This window comes from Malaclemys terrapin, chromosome 2 (genome assembly GCF_027887155.1).
Source record: "Malaclemys terrapin pileata isolate rMalTer1 chromosome 2, rMalTer1.hap1, whole genome shotgun sequence".
Classification (NCBI taxonomy): Eukaryota; Metazoa; Chordata; order Testudines; family Emydidae; genus Malaclemys; species Malaclemys terrapin.
In genome coordinates, this window is record NC_071506.1 from 14009205 (window position 1) to 14028779 (window position 19575).

At 39.5% G+C, this 19575-nt stretch overlaps 1 protein-coding gene across 2 annotated transcripts in view; it reads right to left on the bottom strand.

Moving 5' to 3' along the window:
• The window catches only part of KHDRBS3 (KH RNA binding domain containing, signal transduction associated 3), a 208936-nt gene that overhangs the window by 46037 nt on the left and 143324 nt on the right, over nucleotides 1-19575 (bottom strand). For both annotated transcript variants that reach the window (XR_008444117.1, XM_054021074.1), the window contains exon 6: nucleotides 14006-14198. Coding sequence is in view for 1 of the 2 variants with exons in the window: in XM_054021074.1 (XP_053877049.1) it covers nucleotides 14006-14198 (193 nt within the window). In the remaining variant the exon portion in view is untranslated. The remainder of the gene's footprint in view (nucleotides 1-14005; nucleotides 14199-19575) is intronic.

Below are 19575 nucleotides of genomic sequence, written 5' to 3' on the forward strand. Positions count from 1 at the left end.
AAGAAAATCAAATGGATGGGAGGCTGCGTCTGCAGTCACCAAAAGTAAGTTTAATGTGGCTACCATGTGATCTATGAGGTCATAGAATTGCAAAGCATCCTCAGAAGGGGAAGAAGCAGAAGCTACACCTAACATGCTCATCTGGTGACAAATCAGGATTAAAGTCAGTATCCATTTGTATCTCCTCATCCTCTTCTTCAGAAAGCATATCAGGTACGACTACCTGAGCTGCTGATGGATCTGGAGGAAATAGATCCAAAGACTGTTAAGCCACCAGATCCTTATTGGATGAAACATCACCTCTCTATCTATAAGGAGGATAACCCAAAAATTCTTGTGGTGGAACCCAAAAGGTCTCTTTAGTAGCTAGAATCTGGAAACATTTCCACAGGAAGAGAAGCAAAAGCATAATGAGGCATAACCTGGGACAAAACAAGTTTCCTTCCTCTAGCCTCCTCTAAAATGGGATGTGACCTGAGATCTGCTATGTATCACACCAGACACAGCTACGTAACCACAGGGTGAAGACAGACATAAGGTGAGAAAGATCTACCTGAAGATCCTGTTGGAATTGGAGGAGGAGGCAGCGGCATAGATGGTTCCAGGAGAAAAACTAACCATCTTCTCTGCTCCTCTCCTCTTTGCAGTGAAGAAGTAGACCACAGAACTGAAGAAGATTGCCTCTTCCTCATTACAAACTTCCTGTCAGTTGGATCTGAGGAATGCACAGATGCAGGAAGATGCACCTCAGCCACCATTGTTAACATCCTCTTTGGATCTAAGGACTGTCCCTGAACAGGAGTGGAGGATGGAACTGGCATCACAGGCCTGAAAGGCACCAGACTTTGAAGCGGAGCCCAATTTGGATTTCGAAGTTGGAACCATAGAAGCTATGGCAGAAATGGATGGATCCAATAAGTCTTTCATACAGGATCTGGCACTGCTAACAGTGACCGCCTTCTCCCTCAGCTGCTTCTTTTGAACCAATACAGTTGGAACCGAAATGGGTCTAGGTTCCTAAGCAGTCAGCCCTTTTCTACCAATGGTGCCTTCAGAGCCTTGACAGCATTTTCTGAAGGACTGAGAGCTGGCACTGGCAAAGATACCAATGACTGGGAAGCCTTAGACAATTTAACCTTGCTGGAGAAAGCCACCAGATTAGAAACACTTAGTCTTCGTATCCGATGACCCTCCAGATCTGGATAGCTTAGTGGCAAGAACTTCTTTAAGCAAAAGCACAGAGGTCTGTTCTGCCTGGCTTTGTGTGTTCTGGGCATGAAAGTCCAGCAAACAGAACATCCAGAAGGAGAGTGGCCTTGTCCCAGGCACTTAAAACACCTAATGTTTTCGTCCAATGCCAGGAAGACCATTGGTCATGAAACATCTTTTAAAGCCTGGCTTCTTTTGTGGTACTACCATCACATGGCACCAACCTCACAAACTACATTAAACTATTTATGCTTATTACTATGTTTAAGACTATCTTTATACCAAAAACTGTGTTAAGAACAACCATTATAAACTATCAATGCACTATAAATGGAGAAGAACCCTGGTGCAACAGTTGAAAAGAATTTAGGCGGTAGAGGGCACAGACTTGCCCTCAGAACATTCAGAAACACTGAGGGAGAGTACAAGGGTGGTGCACATGTACTCTAATGGGCACTGCAGAAGCTTCTATTGTTAGGCTCCACCAGTTGGCCCTATACCCATAAACGGGAATATGCAGAACCCCTCGAAGAACTGCCGCTTCACTGGAATGCTTTTGCACTTTCAAAAAAACAAATCTATCCTAAAAATATGATTCTTTGACTTTGTGATGTAATTCAAAGGTAGAATTACAGTGGCCTATGTACTTACAGTGAGATGAAAATTAAAAACAGCTGTTGTACTGTGATTGCTGTCTGATGTATTGTTAATATTTTAAATATGCAGTAGTGGATATCAGGATGACAAAATTAATAGTTTAAATAGAATTTTCAAGTCATGAAATTGGGTACTTGATTTCAGTCACTCTCAAAAGTGTGCAAAGAGTCTTAGGGGAAAAAAATCTATTGTTTTTTTCTCCTTCCAAAATATTGTGTCCACCAAATGATTTTATCATGCACAAAAGTTTCTTTGGACTATTTTGCAATATGATACTTGCAAATAGAAAATAGTGCCTTCCATATGTCCATAAAAAGCTGCCTCAGTTCCTTGTTGTTGTTGGATATCCCCTTCTACTGGATTCAGATCAGGTGACTGATGGCCAAAGCACAAAATAATTAATGTTCTTCAAATTTCTAACTTTTTGTGTACCTTGGGTTATTTCTTGTTGAAAAATTGTCTTAAGGTTTATTCTCTAAAGGAATAGTTGTGGATAGTAATATCCCTTTATGTGCTGCTTTGTCCATTATGCCATCAATGAAATATAGTTTTCAGAACAATCATCCAATGCCTTCATACTACAGTACCTTCATCATGCTTACTTATTGGAACCTTGAATATTAAAATCTTTCTAACACTATGGAGCATTTTAATCACCCCATAAAACTGTGTTTTAACACTTCACCCTTTCCAGTTGTCGGGAGCAGAGTTTAATTTTACTGCTTTACAGTATTATGATTTCCTACAGCACCATTTTGCTGCATTATACAATAAAAAAACTACTGAAGCGATAACTTTGCTGCAAGAGATCTGTATACTTTAAAGTTCTCTTTGTAAGAAGGTATTATTTACGAGGGTTGTTATATTAAATATTTTATTATAATATACAGAAAATATATTCGTAACAGATGTTATCTTTCATGTTATTTTGTATTGAGTTTATTTACACATACAATTTAACTATTTGCTTAAGGAAACTTCAGTGTATTCATATTTTTTGATTTGGTGCATGGAAACCATTTTTGAGTAGTAGGTGGTTTTGAGTTCCCTCTGAGCCCCAAAGAAGATGATATTTCTAACTTACATTTGCCTCCCTCTATACCTTTTTGTTTAGCCAAGGAAGGTGCTACGTTTCCTTTTGGAGCCAATCAATGCTACTCCAGAAACGGCCAAAGAGTTTGCTTCAGAATCACTAGTTACTCCCACCATATCAGAGGCAAAGAATCACAGTCTCTTATCTTGTATCCTCTAAATCAGTGGTTCTTAACCTGGGGTGCACACACTAATTGCCATTAGTCTATCAGGCCAGCCTAGAAAATCTACTTTCACCAATTTTATTCCTATAAACAGAAGATCATTTTAAAGTGTACTGCACTGCATACATCCCCAAAACAAGTAAATACTAATCTGTAAGTAGTACAACCATCTTAAAAACTTTTGTGTATTTTGGATGTCAAATCATGAACTGGAAAAGTAACAGAATAATTATTGGCTAATTTTCTGTAAATTTCAATCTTTAGAATGATTTCCTGTAAAAGAATCACTTCTCAATGCAGAGTATCTTAGAATTCCAAGATGGGAGATTTTCTGAGACGAGACCAGGCAGCTCTTCTCACATAAGGCATCCCTGAAGCATACTTAATATCCATTTCTTTGGAACGGATTCATATTAGCCAGTTGGCCAATGTACTTGTAGTTGAGGCAAGAACAAAGGTCAGGAAGTGGTATTGGTAACAGCAACTGTCCATTGCAAAGAATAAATGTTTCTAATGGGTTCAAGCAACAAAGATGTGTAAATAAGCACCATTCAACTCTATAAACATCAAGTGATTCCCCTGAGTCAGTGGCTAATAGGGTGGTGGAGGGAATCTCATCCAAAACTTCTGTTGTTTCACAAAATAGTTACACCATTTTAAATCCAGAAGAGAGTAGCTCTCCTCAACTTCTTCCTTATGATGAAGTAATTCCAGTTCACTCTTTGACCCTGCTGATCTTGGGGAAAAGAAATGATAGCCTTAACTTTTGAAACATGGGCAATGGTAGATCAATAATTGGCTCTTTTCTTAAGGGGGAGGGCACAAGTGTTTGGGAGTGAATGAATACAGGAGCACAGGGAAAAGGGAAGGGAGAAAGAATGCAAAAATAGCTGCTCGCTTTCAGCAAAAGAACTTTTGTTTTGTTTTGGAGTGTTGAAAGTTCCTGGGGTGTGTAAGGAATCAATTCCCTTCCAATCCAACTCCACAAATTATGTAAGGGCCAACCCCAGGATGTCAGAAAGCATTACAGCTAGACAGATCTGAGCTTGTTGCCTGGTTTATGAAAGGAATGGGTGTTCTCCTGAAATGAATACTTCAGCCAGTACTTTACCATGAAATGCTGAGAACTATGCCTTCTTTTAGATAAGACATTGTGGTTGAGATAACTTGAGGTACACAGATTGAAAATCTTGTAAATGGAGAGAGGACTTCACAGACAAATCTGTGGGTAGAATTAAGCACACCCTTGGAAATGTAGGAGCCTTGAAGTGAAGGAACAGACATTTTCTGCTCTGAAGACATCCCCTTCCCACAGTAAGACTTTTGTCAGTCCCACATGACATTCTCATAAGCAAAGTAGGGGAATGTGGTCTAGATGTAATTACTATAAGGTGGGTCACTAATAGTTGAAAGAAGAGTTACCAATGGTTCACTGTCAAACTGCGAGGGCATAACTAGTGGGTCCCGCAGGCATCAGCCATGGGGCTGATACTACTCAATATTTTCATTAATGACTTGGATATTGGAGTAGAGAGTATGCTTATAAAACTTGGATGATACCAAGCTAGCAGGGGTTGTATGCACTTTGGAGGAGAGGATTAGAATTCAAAACAACCTTGAAAATTAGAGAATTGGTCTGAAATCAACAATATGACATTCTAGTGCAAAGTGCTTCACTTTTAGGAAGGAAAAATCAAATACACAACAACAAAATGGGGGATAACTGGCTAGGTTGTAGTATTGGTGAAAAGGAAGTGGGAGTTATAATGGATCACAAACTGAATATAAGTCAACAGAGTGATGCAGCTGTGAAAAAGGCTAATATTGTTCCAGGGTGTATTAACAGGATTGTCGTATGTAAGACATGGGAAGCAACTGTCCTGCTCTACTTCAGCACTGGTGAGGCCTCAGCTGGAGTACTGTGTCCAATTTTGGGCATCACAATTTAGGAAGGATGTGGACAAACTGGAAAAAGTCTAGAGGAGAGCAACAAAAATGATAAAAGGTTTAGAAAACCTGACCTGTAAGGAAAGGTTGAAAAAACTGGGTAAGTTTAGTCTTGAGAAAAGAAAACTGAGGGGGGACCTGATAACATTATTCAAATATGTTAAGGGCTGTTATAAAGAAGATGGTGATTAATTGTTTCCATGTCCACTGAAGACAGGACAAGAAGTAGTGGGATTAATCTGCAGCAAGGGAAATTGAGGTTAGATATTAGGAAAATCTTTCTAAATATAAGGGTATATTAGTTGTGGAACAGGTTTCCAAGGGAGGTCATGGAATGTCCATCATTCAGGGTTTTTAAGAACAATTTGCACAAACACTTGTCAGGGATGGATAGTCTAGGTTAACTTGCTCCTGCCTCAGTGCAGGGGGCTGGACTAGATGACCTCTTGAGGTCCCTTCCAGCCCTATATTTCTATGATTTTTAAAGTTTAACCCAGAGAGCACTTCATGCAACTGCAAAACTACTAAGGATGTTGGCCAGTATCTAAGGCCAACCTGAGTCACATCATTAAGGGTATCAGAGGGGTAGTCGTGTTAGTCTGGATCTGTAAAAAGTAGCAGAGAGTCCTGTGGCACATTTAAGACTAACTGATGTATTGGAGCATAAGCTTTCGTGGGTAGCTGATCTGGTTAGGTCCTGTGATGGTGTTGTTGGTGTAGATATGTAGGCAGAGTTGGCATTGAGGATTGTTGCATGGATTGGTTCCTGAGTTAGAGTTGTTATGGTGCGGTGTGTGGTTGCTGGTGAGAATATGCTTAAGGTTGGCAGGTTGTCTGTGGGCGAGGACTGGCCTGCTTCCCAAGGTCTGTGAAAGAGACGGATCATTGTCCAGGATGGGTTGTAGATCACTGATGATGCGTTGGAGAGGTTTAAGCTGAGGAATGTAGGTGATGGCCAGTGGAGTTCTGTTGGTTTCTTTCTTGGGCTTGTCTTGTAGCAGGAGGCTTCCGGGTACATGTCTGGCTCTGTTGATTTGTTTTCTTATTTCCTTGTGCGGGTATCGTAGTTTTGAGAATGCTAGGTGAAGATCTTGTAGGTGTTGGTCTCTGTCTGAGGGAACCATCACAGGACCTAACCAGATCAGCTACAACATCACTGGTTCATTCACCTGCACGTCCACCAATGTTACATATGCCATCATGTGCCAGCAATGCCCCTCTGCTATGTACATTGGCCAAACTGGACAGTCACTACGTAAAAGGATAAATGGACACAAGTCAGATATCAGGAATGGCAATATACAAAAACCTGTAGGAGAACACTTCAACCTCCCTGGCCACACAATAGCAGATGTAAAGGTAGCCATCTTACAGCAAAAAAACTTCAGTACCAGACTCCAAAGAGAAACTGCTGAGCTTCAGTTCATTTGCAAATTTGACACCATCAGATCAGGATTAAACAAAGACTGTGAATGGCTAGCCAACTACAGAAGCAGTTTCTCCTCCCTTGGTGTTCACACTTCAACTGCTAGCAGAGGACCTCACCCTCCCTGATTGAACTAACCTCGTTATCTCCAGACTGATTCTTGCCAGCATATTTATACCTGCCCCTGGAAATTTCCATTACATGCATCTGACGAAGCGGGCATTCACCCACGAAAGCTTATGCTCCAATACATCTGTTAGTCTTAAAGGTGCCACAGGACTCTCTGTTGATCATTAAGGGTGTTAGTGGCCAAAATACACTTAGATCGTAGGCTCTTTGTTGCAGAGTTCATGTCTCTTTTTTCCACCTCTAGTCTAGTACACTTTTGATTGAGATGTAAGTAATACATAAAACTTTTCTTGACTGAGTTAGGGAGAGAAACACAGCTTTACATCTGTAAGCCAAAAAATGGCTGATTGAGAAATATAGCAGTGGGCAACCATTGAAAACTGAGCCATCTTGAGCTCAAAGAACACCCATTACTTCTCTATTTATTTGGACACAGAGGGAAATATTAGACTCAAGAGAAGGACATGTGTCCATACCATAAATACAGAATGTACTTTTTTGGGGGGAGAACACCAAGCCATTTGCTGGAAAAGCTGGGTGAGAAGCTAATATGGTTTGGAGGTTATTGTTATTGTTTTTTTAGATGAATCAATTTAAAAAATGCAAAACAGCACTGGCAGTCATGAGTTTCTGTACAAACAGGTGGAGAAGTAAAGCTTTTCCTTGGACTTTACTCACACAGACATGTTGCAGTCCTTAAAAATCCAACTTTTAAGAGTTTAATAAGGCATCTTAAGTCCTCCTGAGAAACTGTGTGGGGAGGTTTTAAAAATCCTATTTTCCTGGCCCAAATATGAATTAGTTTACACTCTGAGAAGGGTCAAGAGAGGAGAGACAGGCCGAAGCCATTAGAACCACAGCCTACATATCTGCGATGTCTACTGGGGGACCACGGCAAAAAGTACATTGGATGCCACAGAAAAAATGGTCTATCGAAAAAGTGGGAATCTCCTGCTCAAGGGGTGATCGGAGGAGATGATATTTGGCAGAGTAGGGCCTCCATCCTTCTGTAGGCAGCCAGATAGCACATTTAGAACTAATAGAGTAGGACATACAAGAGAGAGGGAGTCTGAAATCCTTTACCAGTCCCAAGGTCTAGTTTCTCATACCATTCACTGAATCTGTATCTCCTTCTCTGCGGTCTGCCGCTAGATCTCATGGACTACTCTGTATGCTGCAATCCCACAGCACTGAGTCTACAGTACTTCTGTAGGAGCTTGCATTAAGGGATCTGCTGAGAACTACTGCTGTGGGAGTGGGAGCTGCTCATACTGTGAACAGTGAAGTATGGAGCTAGTAATTGGTAAGCCTTTTTTTCATTGGTCTAAACTCATTTTGAGCTGAGAAGCAAAAATTAGGCCTAAAAACAATTGCAGTTGCTGAACCAACTTCTTGCCACACTATATGCTGTAACAAGACAGGAAGAAGACTGGGGGTTACAGTGTTCATTCATGTGGAAAGAGGCAGAACTGGAGGAACAAAGAAACAATGTGATTGTGATAACCTCCTCCTCATGGAAACACAGGCAGGTCAAAGTCTTTTCCAGGAGACTAAGTTTGAAAATCCTGTACAGTAAAAACATGATTAGAACTCTGTTGTGATTGAATCAGAAAACTACCAATGTTTGGCTGGCCAATGAGAATGAGGCTAAACAAAACTCCATGAAAACAGTGTTCTTATAATAATTTTAATGCAAGTTACTTTAAAATCGGTAATGCTTACATTTATATTAATGGAAACTGCTGAAGACTCAGCAATTCTGAAAATCAGGTCACTTATTTAGGTGCCTAAGTATGGACATAGGAACCTAACTTCAGGCACTTAAAAAAAACAAAAAAAACAAAACAAAACAAAAAAAACCTCCAACAACCTTGGCCCAGAATTGTAAAATAGTTCAAAGGATTTGTAGAAATATTACCTTTTATTTAAAATTAGAAAGGATCCCTAAACCTCTATCTAGTATACTCTCCATCTTAATTAAATTTCCTATTACGGAAACCAAGCTAATTGAAGCATCTTAGAGATTAGTTAACTGTCAGAAATTATGCAATTAGGCACTGCATTAGGAAAATCTGCCGTCAGCGCAAACCTTGTCTGAAGGCTAACACAAAAAGCATCAATAAAATAGCCAGACACATAATTAAAGCTCTGTCACTAATTTTCACAGACTGGAAGGAACCCTTAGAACTAATCATTGGCTTCCACAGTGGTCTTAAAGAAAGACTACATTTAAAATAAAATTACAACACTCTGACTGTGGTTTGCAGGACTTCTGGGATTCTCTCATTTACAGTGCAGAATTTCCCTACACTCATGAACCACTGGTTCTAAGTTTAAATTCAAAACCCAATCCGTAATTACCACTGGTCTAAAAACAAAACATTATCTTGAATGTATATCCTGTCCATTTCAACAAATACGAGTAGTGCTTAGAATAGTCACTTGCCATGCAATCATTATATAAAGTCTTTATATAATTCTTGAAGTCAAATATTTCATTTGGAATAAATCATTTTAAAAATTCTATAAATCAGAACATCAGTAACATTTAAAATCTATTCTCAAAACAATGGCACTTGGGTATAGTCCCTTCCAAATTATTAGTGAAGAGGTTTAGAAAATCTTTAAATATTGTGGGAAGGGAATAATGGCATAAAAGGTAGTAAACCCTGATTATTTATAAGAAAAGTAAATTATGGTAAACATGTAAGTTTACTTCTATAACCACAGTCATTGTTTCAGAGAGAACTAAATGGTATGAAAACAATGAGTTATAGGTATATTGCTATGAAATATCTATCTTCTGCTTATTGAGAGAAGTCTAGAAAAATATGAAATCATCTCCATTCCATTAGCTATTTATTAGAAATAATTACTGTTTTATTATTATAATGGAATAAAGTCAGTTGACTAAATCATATGTGCACACAAACACACGTGCACACACATAATGTCTTGATTTTTTATCAGCTTAATTTGGCCCAGTGTTCTGGAGAATATTCTTTTCCTCAGTAAACAAGCATAAACATCTTTATTAAGTGGCTTAGAAAGAGGTTACTCTAACTTACTAATTGAAGCTGTGTTCCAGCTAAAGTCTTTTGCCATCCTCCAGTTAAGAAATCATGAACAGAACATGTTTGGATTGTAGTTATAGGAAAGTGCAGATTGCTCTTCTGTAACTCTGTACCTCCTAAAGATGCAAGTCTTAAACAGACTGTCTGTCACTTGGAGGCCATATATGTCAATAAATTAATTTAGTAGTTAGGGTTGTGGTTGAAACTATGTATATAGTATATACTTGCTCATATATACACAATTTCATTTTAGATTGCCTTTTTTGAGAAAAACAACTATCTAGAGAAGTTTATAGAATCACAGAAATGTAAGGTTGGAAGGGATCTCAAGAGGCCATCTAGTCCAGCCCCCTAGAGCCAAGTATACCTAGAATGGCTTAGTATTTTGGATAAAGTAAGCTTTTACTTAAAGATCCATCCCTTTCACCCCTTCTCATAAGCTGTTCAAAAACTCATGAATAACCTGTCTTTTGACCTCCCTCGGTATGTCTACACTGCAATAGAAGACCCACAGGCATGGCCACAGTTGGCCTGGGTTATCTGACTCAGGCTTGCAGGGCTCAGGCTAAAGTGTAACAAAATTGGAGCAGGGCGAGAAAGTCTCAGAGTACATCTACACTGCAATAAAAAAAATGTAGCACCATATCTCAGAGATGGGGGTCAGCTGACTTGGGCTAGCAGGGATCGGGCTGCGGGTCTAAAAATTGCAATGCAGACATTCAGGCTTGGGCTGGAACCCGGGCTCTGAGACTCAGAAGGGAGGGTCTTAGAGGATGGGGTCCAGCCCAAGCCTGAACATATACACTGCAATATTATAGCTCTACACCCCAAACCTCGCAAGCCTGAGTCAGCTGACCTGGGTCCTGAGACTTGGTGCCATGGGTTTTTTATCATAGTATAGACATACCCCGAGGCCTTGCTGCAAAATCTTTCTGCATCAAGAAGAAAAAAGACACAATGCACTTAAAAAAAAAATTCTTTGCAAGTTACATAACTGCTTTAGGTAACTGATCTCTTATCCTCTGGTAATGTACAAAAGCTCCTTCCCTTAAAAACTGACCCATTATCCAACACATTAACCTCCTTGAGATAGTGGCAGTTAAACATTGTCCCAGTTCCTAGAAGCTCCTTGAACATCCAAAAGAAATGACCTTCTTCCCATCCACATCTAGTAGATCTCCAACCCCAGGTGATTGTGTGTGTCTATTATAAAAAATCTTGTAAGGACTGCAAGGGCACAGCCATACTCCCTTCCCAGCACAGCTAGTATAATATGCACATCTGTAGCAGTAGAGTGTTCACATCTTCACCATAAGGACTTGGGGTCATCCAGTTCTGCCTACACTAGGGTGTTACTAACCTCCGATATAAATGAGGACCTCCGATTTCTCGCCCTTATGCTGTTCCAAATCTATACTATTCCTTATAGGGGAACATATCTGACTTTCCCCACCCACTATTCAGACTGCTGGTACTTAACATTAAAAAGGTTGCAGAGAAGTTTTTAAACTAGGAGATGGGGGAAAGCCAACTGCTGCAGAGGAGCATGTGGATCGGACAGAGACTTCTCGTAGAGGAGAGTCTATTGATAGAGATTCTCTAAGCTTTACTCAGGAGGAGAGGATGGAAGAGGATAATGTAAGGGCCAGATCCGACGAGAAACATTCACATAAAAAAAAATTGGACACATCAGAAAAGGGCAGACAAATAAACAGTGACAAGTTTTTAAAGTGCTTGTATATAAATGCTAGAAGTCTAAATAATAAGATGGGTGAACTAGAGTGCCTCATGATAAAGGAGAATATTGATATAATAGTCATCACAGAAACCTGGTGGACTGAAGACAATCAGACACTGCAGGAGTTATATCTCATTGCCACAGGCAGTAAGAAGGAACCAAGGGATGACTGACCTGCTGTTTTTTATGCCCTATGATGGGGCACCTAGGCCCTAGGCACAGTCCCAGCAGATATCGCTGGTCAAAAGAATCTAATCTCACACATGGGGCATATGCACCCAGAAGCAGAATCCACGTGGACTATCACTTGAAGAGGATGGAGATAAGGTTAAGTATATAGCAGTAAATAAAGGGTAAAACATTACAGGGATGTTGTAATTATCTCAAAAAGATACATTAGCAATTCAAAGTCAGGTGTAAAATGCACAGTTAAGAAACACCAACCTTTACTTCTATCTGCACTAACGCCAAGAGGAAAAAAAAGTGACACATCTTCAATTTAACCTAATATTGGACTACAAACACTAAAATGTACTAAACATAATTGCAACTATATTGCATGGTGTCACTACATGACAGAGTTAAGGCTGTTTGAGCACCTTAACTGTGCATTTCTATTCCTTAATATGTTTTCATTTCTTTTAAGTTTATCCTTAACACTGAAGTTCCTGGGTTTGTAAATCATGGTTTTGGCATAACAGAACAGTTCTCAAATGTTTTTACCCTGGAGCTACAGATATGTAATCAACTGTAACTTCATCATAGCACAGTTTATGTCTGGGAATATATTGTAATGTTAAAAATGAAACAGCAGGCTCTATTGTATAAAATATGGTTTTAAATGGTGTTTCCATTCTAGCTCAAACATTTTCTATTGTAAAACAAATGATATAGAATTGGAGAACATTTCATTTAAAAGTTACTTTGTGTCTTATTCATTTTTTTTGTTATTGTTTCCTAAGAATTCTCTTTTAAAACCTAGGTGTACCTCAGTATATTGACAACCCTACCAATCATCACCATACTATATACAGCTACAGATAAAGGCAATAGGTACATATTAATTAACAAACACCAATTTATTTTCTAACATATATTGCCAACAGCAATGAAGAGTATGCCTTTGGAATAGTTTGTGAGAACAGATTTAATGAGGAACATTTAAAAGACATTATAAGTTACTGAATACATTCATTGCTCTCTTTGACACAATCAATCTTCAGTTAGGTATTATCAGGTATGGCAACAGGACATACTTTGTCATATGGGCTAATTAACTATATTAATCTATTAAGAATCCTTTTTGTTGATCACTCAATTGATCCTAAACCAATGCCTACATTCAACTCTCTTTCTTTACACAGGCCTAAGAAAATTACAAGAAACTACAGGCACATATTTATGATTATGTGATATAAAGGAGGGTTTTTTTGCGGGGGGGTGGAGGAAAAGGGGGGCAAGGGTGATATAGACTGAAGATCTAATCCATCAGATATGCTGTGTCTAGCAAAGGAAGACCATATGAGACTCCCACTACAGGGAGGTCACTTGTGAGGTATAAAACACTCACATCCTCAGACCAGTCTGTAGACCTGAACTCAGATATCACCTAATATATCATCATCAGAGTGCCAAAGCTTTTCATAAACAAACAAATCCTTTGACCTACCTGCAAATTTCTGTAATGTCTTTAATACTGAACCCATTTTTATTTGTACAGTTAATGGATTAATGAGCTATTTTTTTCAAACCATTAGCTTTGTGTATTAGTCAAAATTAAGTTTGTTCTTTAACAGTTTTTGCCATGCAACTGTTGAATACTACATTAAAAATAAACTAATTTAGAATATGCCTGAAATCAAACCTCTATCTTTTATTTAAAATGTTTAATGCCTATACTGTAAACAAATTAAAACATTATTTTCTCATGGAACATGTGAGACTTATAACTCAGCTTTCAAGAGCCAAAATTCTTTTAAATCTCATATAAGAATTTTATATTATATTTTCAACATATGGAAGTTTTTCAACTGCTTAAACATAACACAACGTGATTCCTATAAATAAGGAAAAAGACGTATATGGCTGACTGCATGGTTTTTAAACCACTTGCATTGGAACCTAAAATTTAACATTTTTCTTAAAGCTTATTAAGTAAAACTTCATTAATTCACACTTACAACTAGACAACTCACCCATTACATAGTTTTGAGTGTTATAGGTTAGTAAAAACAAAAAAAAAAGCGGGTAATTCATTAAAAGAATAATTTTATTAATTTGTCAACTGCAGGTTAGATTTATTTATATGTTAAGGTATGACAGCAAAATGTAATAGAGTATTTTGTAAAGATACTAAAATTTAAGAATATGATATCCAGTACACTGTTAAATCTTTGTAAAAGTGCTGAGAGACCACCAAATCTGGTGCAGATTTCAGGCGTGGGGTTCAGTAAAGTGCAGATTAAAGACGTTCTACTGAATTCTAAAATGACACTCACAATCATCTGTTACTAGAATAATGAAGATTATGCTTGGTGGTACCAACAGGTAGGTGAAAGGTTTCACTTACATATTCTCCATATGTCTCCTGCGCTGGAGGTGGTGGCAGAGGCCGGTATCCTGCAGGTGGAGGTACTCCTCTTGCTCGGGGGGCTAGAAGTCCACGACCACGACTGACTGGACCTCTACTGGGAAGTACTCCCCTTGGAGCTGGTGCCCCTCTTGGTACACCTGCTGCTGGGGGTGGCACTCCTCCACGGCCCCTATGAACAAGAAGATAATTTTATTAAATACCATATTCTTACTCTTGGTCTTCCCTCTGCAAGGTTTTTCCCAGTAACTTGTCAATTTTGCTCCAATGATTACTTCTACAGCTCGCTAAGAAGAATGTTTAAAGGTTCTTTACAAAAGAGGTAATTTAGAGTTTGGCATTTGTATTTCACATTTTGATTCAGTTACGCTTAGTATGACAGTACTACCAAAGGCAAAAATTGCATGTAGGCGATTTTTTACTAATGTCTTGTGAAGGTTTCTGCTGATAGTGTACGTGGAAGCCTCCTAGTGAAATTATAGTAATCAGTCAATTGCACAACAAATTTAACTTGAGATGTGGAAATACCATCCCAAGAAATAAAGGATTATCTTGAAGCTATTATTGGTTACATCATATCCCTTAGATCCATGCACAGAGAGATCAGACCCATCTCCCTTCAGACCCTGTAAAGACTTAGAATCATAGAATATTAGGGTTGGAAGAGACCTCAGGAGGTCATCTAGTCCAATCTCCTGCTCAAAGCAGGACCAACACCAACTAAATCATCCCAGCCAAGGCTTTGTCAAGACTGGCCTTAAAAACCTCTAAGGATGGACATTCCACCACCTCCCTAGGTAACCTATTCCATTGCTTCACCACTCTCCTAGTGGAATAGTGTTTTCTAATATCCACTTCTCTGCATGGTTCATGGAACATGATGAAAGGCGAGACTAGGTGGGGACAGCAGTTGATTTTCTTCCCTTTCTGGCCCTATGGAAACTACATTAAAAGATATAGCCATAGCTGTACACTTGTACTGTGGTGAGAGCTATAGAAACACATTAAACCTGCAAAACACAGCCACCTACTTGATTATCAGTGCTTCAAGCGGGAAACATATAACATCCCTACTTCAAGAGTTTTATAAGATTGCTATATAAAATTCAGGTGGTATTCAAGGTGCTGGTTTTAACCTATAAAGCCTTTGGGGTATGAGGAGTGGTAACATTAGAGAATACACTTGCCCACATGTGTGGTTTATGGTAGTGGTAAGATGTTTGCTGATGTGTGGAGGAGTACAGATATGCATTGCTTGGTGGCTTACCTTTTCATTTCCTAGCTTTTGTGATTTAGTGTCTGGCATGTATTTAATTGTTCAAGTGGAGTGAATGAGGGTGGGAGAAGTTATCCAGAGCTTTGTCACAGAAGTGTAGCTGCTGACACAGAAGCTCCACTTCTGTGGCAAATAAAACCTTCTCCATTGTAGGATAAAATCCAACAGAAAAACATAGTTGCTGAAGGTAAAGATGTTATGATTGTGCTGAATAAACAATCAATAGGTGTGAAATACAGATAGCAAGTCAATTCTTCAGAAGTACTTAGTCTACACACAAAGCTTTAGTCAAACTCCTTTTCTTGTTCTATAGGATTTATATTTGAGGATATGATGCAAGAGCAAAACAAATGAGGAAAAACCTATATAAAAATCTGTATGTCTCTTAAATGTAAAAAAAATAAAAAAGATAGTGGTTAGCTTACAAACTATACCTTCTTTGCTTAGTTTGTGTTTTAAAATCGATGATGGATGACCTTTGAAATGCTAGCAGAAAGACCTAGACAAACATCTTATTTCTTCCACAGAAAGGATTTAAAATGTGCACTTGGTATTCTGATTCACTTATCTACTTGCCCACATCTTGTAATACATCTAAAGTAACATCAACAAAACACTCCATTCTCTACCAGAGAGATAAATATACTCTGTAATTCATCCAAAAGAAGTAGAGAAGCAAGAGTGACCCTTGCAATTACAACCAGGCTATTAGAGAGAATACATTCTAGACAAGTCTGACTTGGGCAGAAAGGTTTAGACTCATCTGATATGATATAAAATAAGGAGGGCCAGGCTTGTCTTGTGGATAACATATTGGTGATGGGATCTATACACACTTTCTGTGTAACCTTGATTAAACCACAGAACCACTCTGCACCTCACTTTTCTTAACTGTACAATTGTTTTAATATTGCCTTACATCACTGCTGAATATATTAATGTATGAAAAATTGTGGCACTGGCTGAGAAACATAGAAGTGCAAAGTTTGATCATAACAGAGCAGATACATATGAAATTACTCATAATAATTCATCAAAATATCAAAGGGCAAAACATTTTGAACAAGAGGATGAACAGTATGATTAACTGCTAGCTGAAGCTCCTACTTTATAGCTGCTTTTACAGGGTTTGCAGTAATGTGTCTGACTACCTGCAGAAGTGGCATTAAAGGAGAAAAAGCAAACCTAGCACTTTCCACTAAGGGATGCAAAGAAAGGGAGAAGAGCTTGAGGTCACCAGCAGGGTCAGTGCCAGGAGATATCAGCAGATATAGACCAAGAGCCAGCTGCAGTGCCAGACCCAGAAGTTTCAGGAGAGAGAAGTACTCAGGGGTGCAAGAGACCAGGCAGATACATGCAGGGAAGTGGAGGTGGTGGATGGGGAGAGGAAAAAAAAACCTACAGGATTCTTTGATGAGAAAGTTACCTATTTAAAAAGTTTATTAATTGACCAAATGTTACAGTTGTCACAAATGCCTCATACACCTTGCCTTCCTGTTCTGGTGGTCTAGAGTAGACCCCCCACCATGACATCACTCCTATTTTAACCCTTTTATCTTTACCCAGAGACTCTCAACTGGTCTGTCGCTCATCTCCTTGTGGACCTCATGAGAAGTGTATCTATTCTTTATGTATAATGCAACCACTCCTCCCTTTTTCCCCTGCCTGTCCTTTCTGAACTAGCCATACCCCTCTATATCAATACTCCAGTCATGAGACTTATCTTGCCAAGTCTCTGTGATGACAATTAAATCATAATTTAGCTTATGTACTAATACATCAAGTTCTTCCTGTTTATTCCCCATACTCCTTGCATTTGTATATAGGCATCTAAAACATTAATCAGATTCTCCCACTCATTTCCTTCTTGTTCTCCCTTCAACTCTATTGTAATTTTCCATGTCCCTCCCCCCCCCCACATCTAACCCTCTGTTAAGATAATTTTTTATACTTATCTGTGGGCTTTTGTCACCTACCCCCATTGAACCTAATTTAAAGCCATCCTCGTTATGTTGGCTAGCTGGTGCGCAAAAATGTTCTTCCTCTTCTTGGTGAAGTGGGCCCAATCTCTTCACAGCAGAACGTCTTCCCAGAACGGCATTCCATGGTCAAAGAAACATGTCAGCATGTCCTTTGGAGGATTCTCTCCATCCTCCCTACCAATTTTCTATGGGGGTTCTACAGGTCTTTGTCTTTGGTCCCCTTCCTCCAACTCTCCCTCTATACCTTTTTCTTGGGTAATCTCATCCGAAACACAAATTCAACTACCGTCGCTGTTGACTCATATCCAGTTTCTCATCCACTGTAATCCCCTCCTTTTCTGCACAATTATCGCTTAGCAAGAAAAGGACCTGAGGATTACAGTGGATCAGAAGTTGGACATGAGTCAACAGTGTGCCCTTGTTGCCGAGAAGGCTAACAGCATATCAGGCTGCATTAGTAGGAGCACTGCTAGCAGATCGAGGGAAGTGATTATTCCCCTCTATTCAGCACTGGTGAGGCCACACCTGGAGTATTGCATCCAGTTTGGGGAAGGATGTGGATGTAAATAAGAAAGAATGTGGATAAACTGGAGAGAGTCCAGCAGAGGGCAACGAAAACGATTAGGGGGCTGGGGCACATGACTTACGAGGAGAGGCTGAGGGAACTGGGCTTATTTAGTCTGTAGAAGAGATGAGTGAGGGGAGATTTGATAGCAACCTTCAACTACCTGAAGGGAGGTTCCAAAAAGGATGGAGCTAGGTTGTTCTCAGTGGTGGCAAATGACAGAACAAGGAGCAATGGTCTCAAGTTGCAGTTGGGGAGGTCTAAGTTGAATATTCGGAAAAACTATTTCACTAGGAGTGTGATGAAACACTGGAATGGGTTACCTAGAGAGGTGGTGGAAAAACCTCCTTAGAGGTTTTTAAGGCCCAGCTTGACAAAGACCTTGCTGGAATGATTTAGTTGAGGTTGGTCCTGCTTTGAGCAGGGGGTTGGATTAGATGACCTCCTGAGGTCTCTTCCAACCCTAATATTCTAGGATTCCATGAAAAATAAAATCTTGGCCTATCTCTCTGGTATCTTCTTGCAGAGGTCTAGCCATCAGTTCAAGTTCAACATGGCTAAAACAGAGCTCTTAATCTTTCCTCTCTTTTCCCCTCTATCTCCTTTCTTGATCACTGTTGAAATACCACCATCGTGCCTGTCAGTCAGGCCCGTAATCTGAATATCATCTTTGACTCAGACCTCTCTCTAGGTCAGCCGACCTGTGGAACTCTTTTCCTGAGGATGTTGTGAAGGCCAAGACTATAACAGGGTTAAAAAAAGAACTAGATAAATTCATGGAGGATAGGCTCATCAATGGCTGTTGGCCAGGATGGGCAGGGATGGTGTCCCTAGCCTCTACAATGAGGAGCCCTTGCGGCACCTTAAAGATTAACAAATGTATTTGGGCATAAGTTGTCATGGGCTAAAACCCTCTTCGTCAGATGCATGAAGTGGAAAATATAGCAGAGAAGTATAATTACACAGCATATGAAAAGATGGGAGTTGCCTTACCAAGTGGGGGATGGGGGGGCAGTGCTAACAAGCCAATTCAATTGAGGTGGAAGTGGGCTATTCTCAACAGTTGACAAGAAGGGATGGAAATCACGTTGGTAGTGCTAATGAGGCCAATGTAAACAAGGTGGACCATTTCAAACAGTTGACAAAGTGTGAGTATCAGCAGGGGAAAATTAGTTTTTGTAGTGACCCATCCACTCCCAGTCTTTATTCAGGCCTAACTTGATGGTGTCTAGTTTGCAAATTAATTACAGTTCTGCAGTTTCTTGTTGGAGTCTGTTTTTGAAGTTTTTGTTGTTGAAGAATTGCCACTTTTAAGTCTGTTATTGAGTGTCCAGGGAGATTAAAGTGTTCTCCAACTGGTTTTTGAATGTTATAATTCCTGATGTCAGATTTGTGTTCATTCATTCTTTTGCGTAGAGACTGTCCAGTTTGGCCAATGTACATGGCATAGGAGCATTGGGAATGGGGGATGGAACACTCAATGATTACCTGTTCTGTTCATTCCCTCTGGGGCACCTGGCACTGGCCACTGTCAGAAGACAGGATACTGGGCTAGATGGACCTTTGGTTTTACCCAGTAAGACCGTTCTGATGTTCTTCACATCTAGACTATGTCTCAATCTTGCAGATGGCTTCTGCATAATATCTCTAAAATACGAATTTTCCTAACCACTCACACAGTTTAAATTCTTGTCCAGGCTCTCATTATCTCACATCTTGATTACTT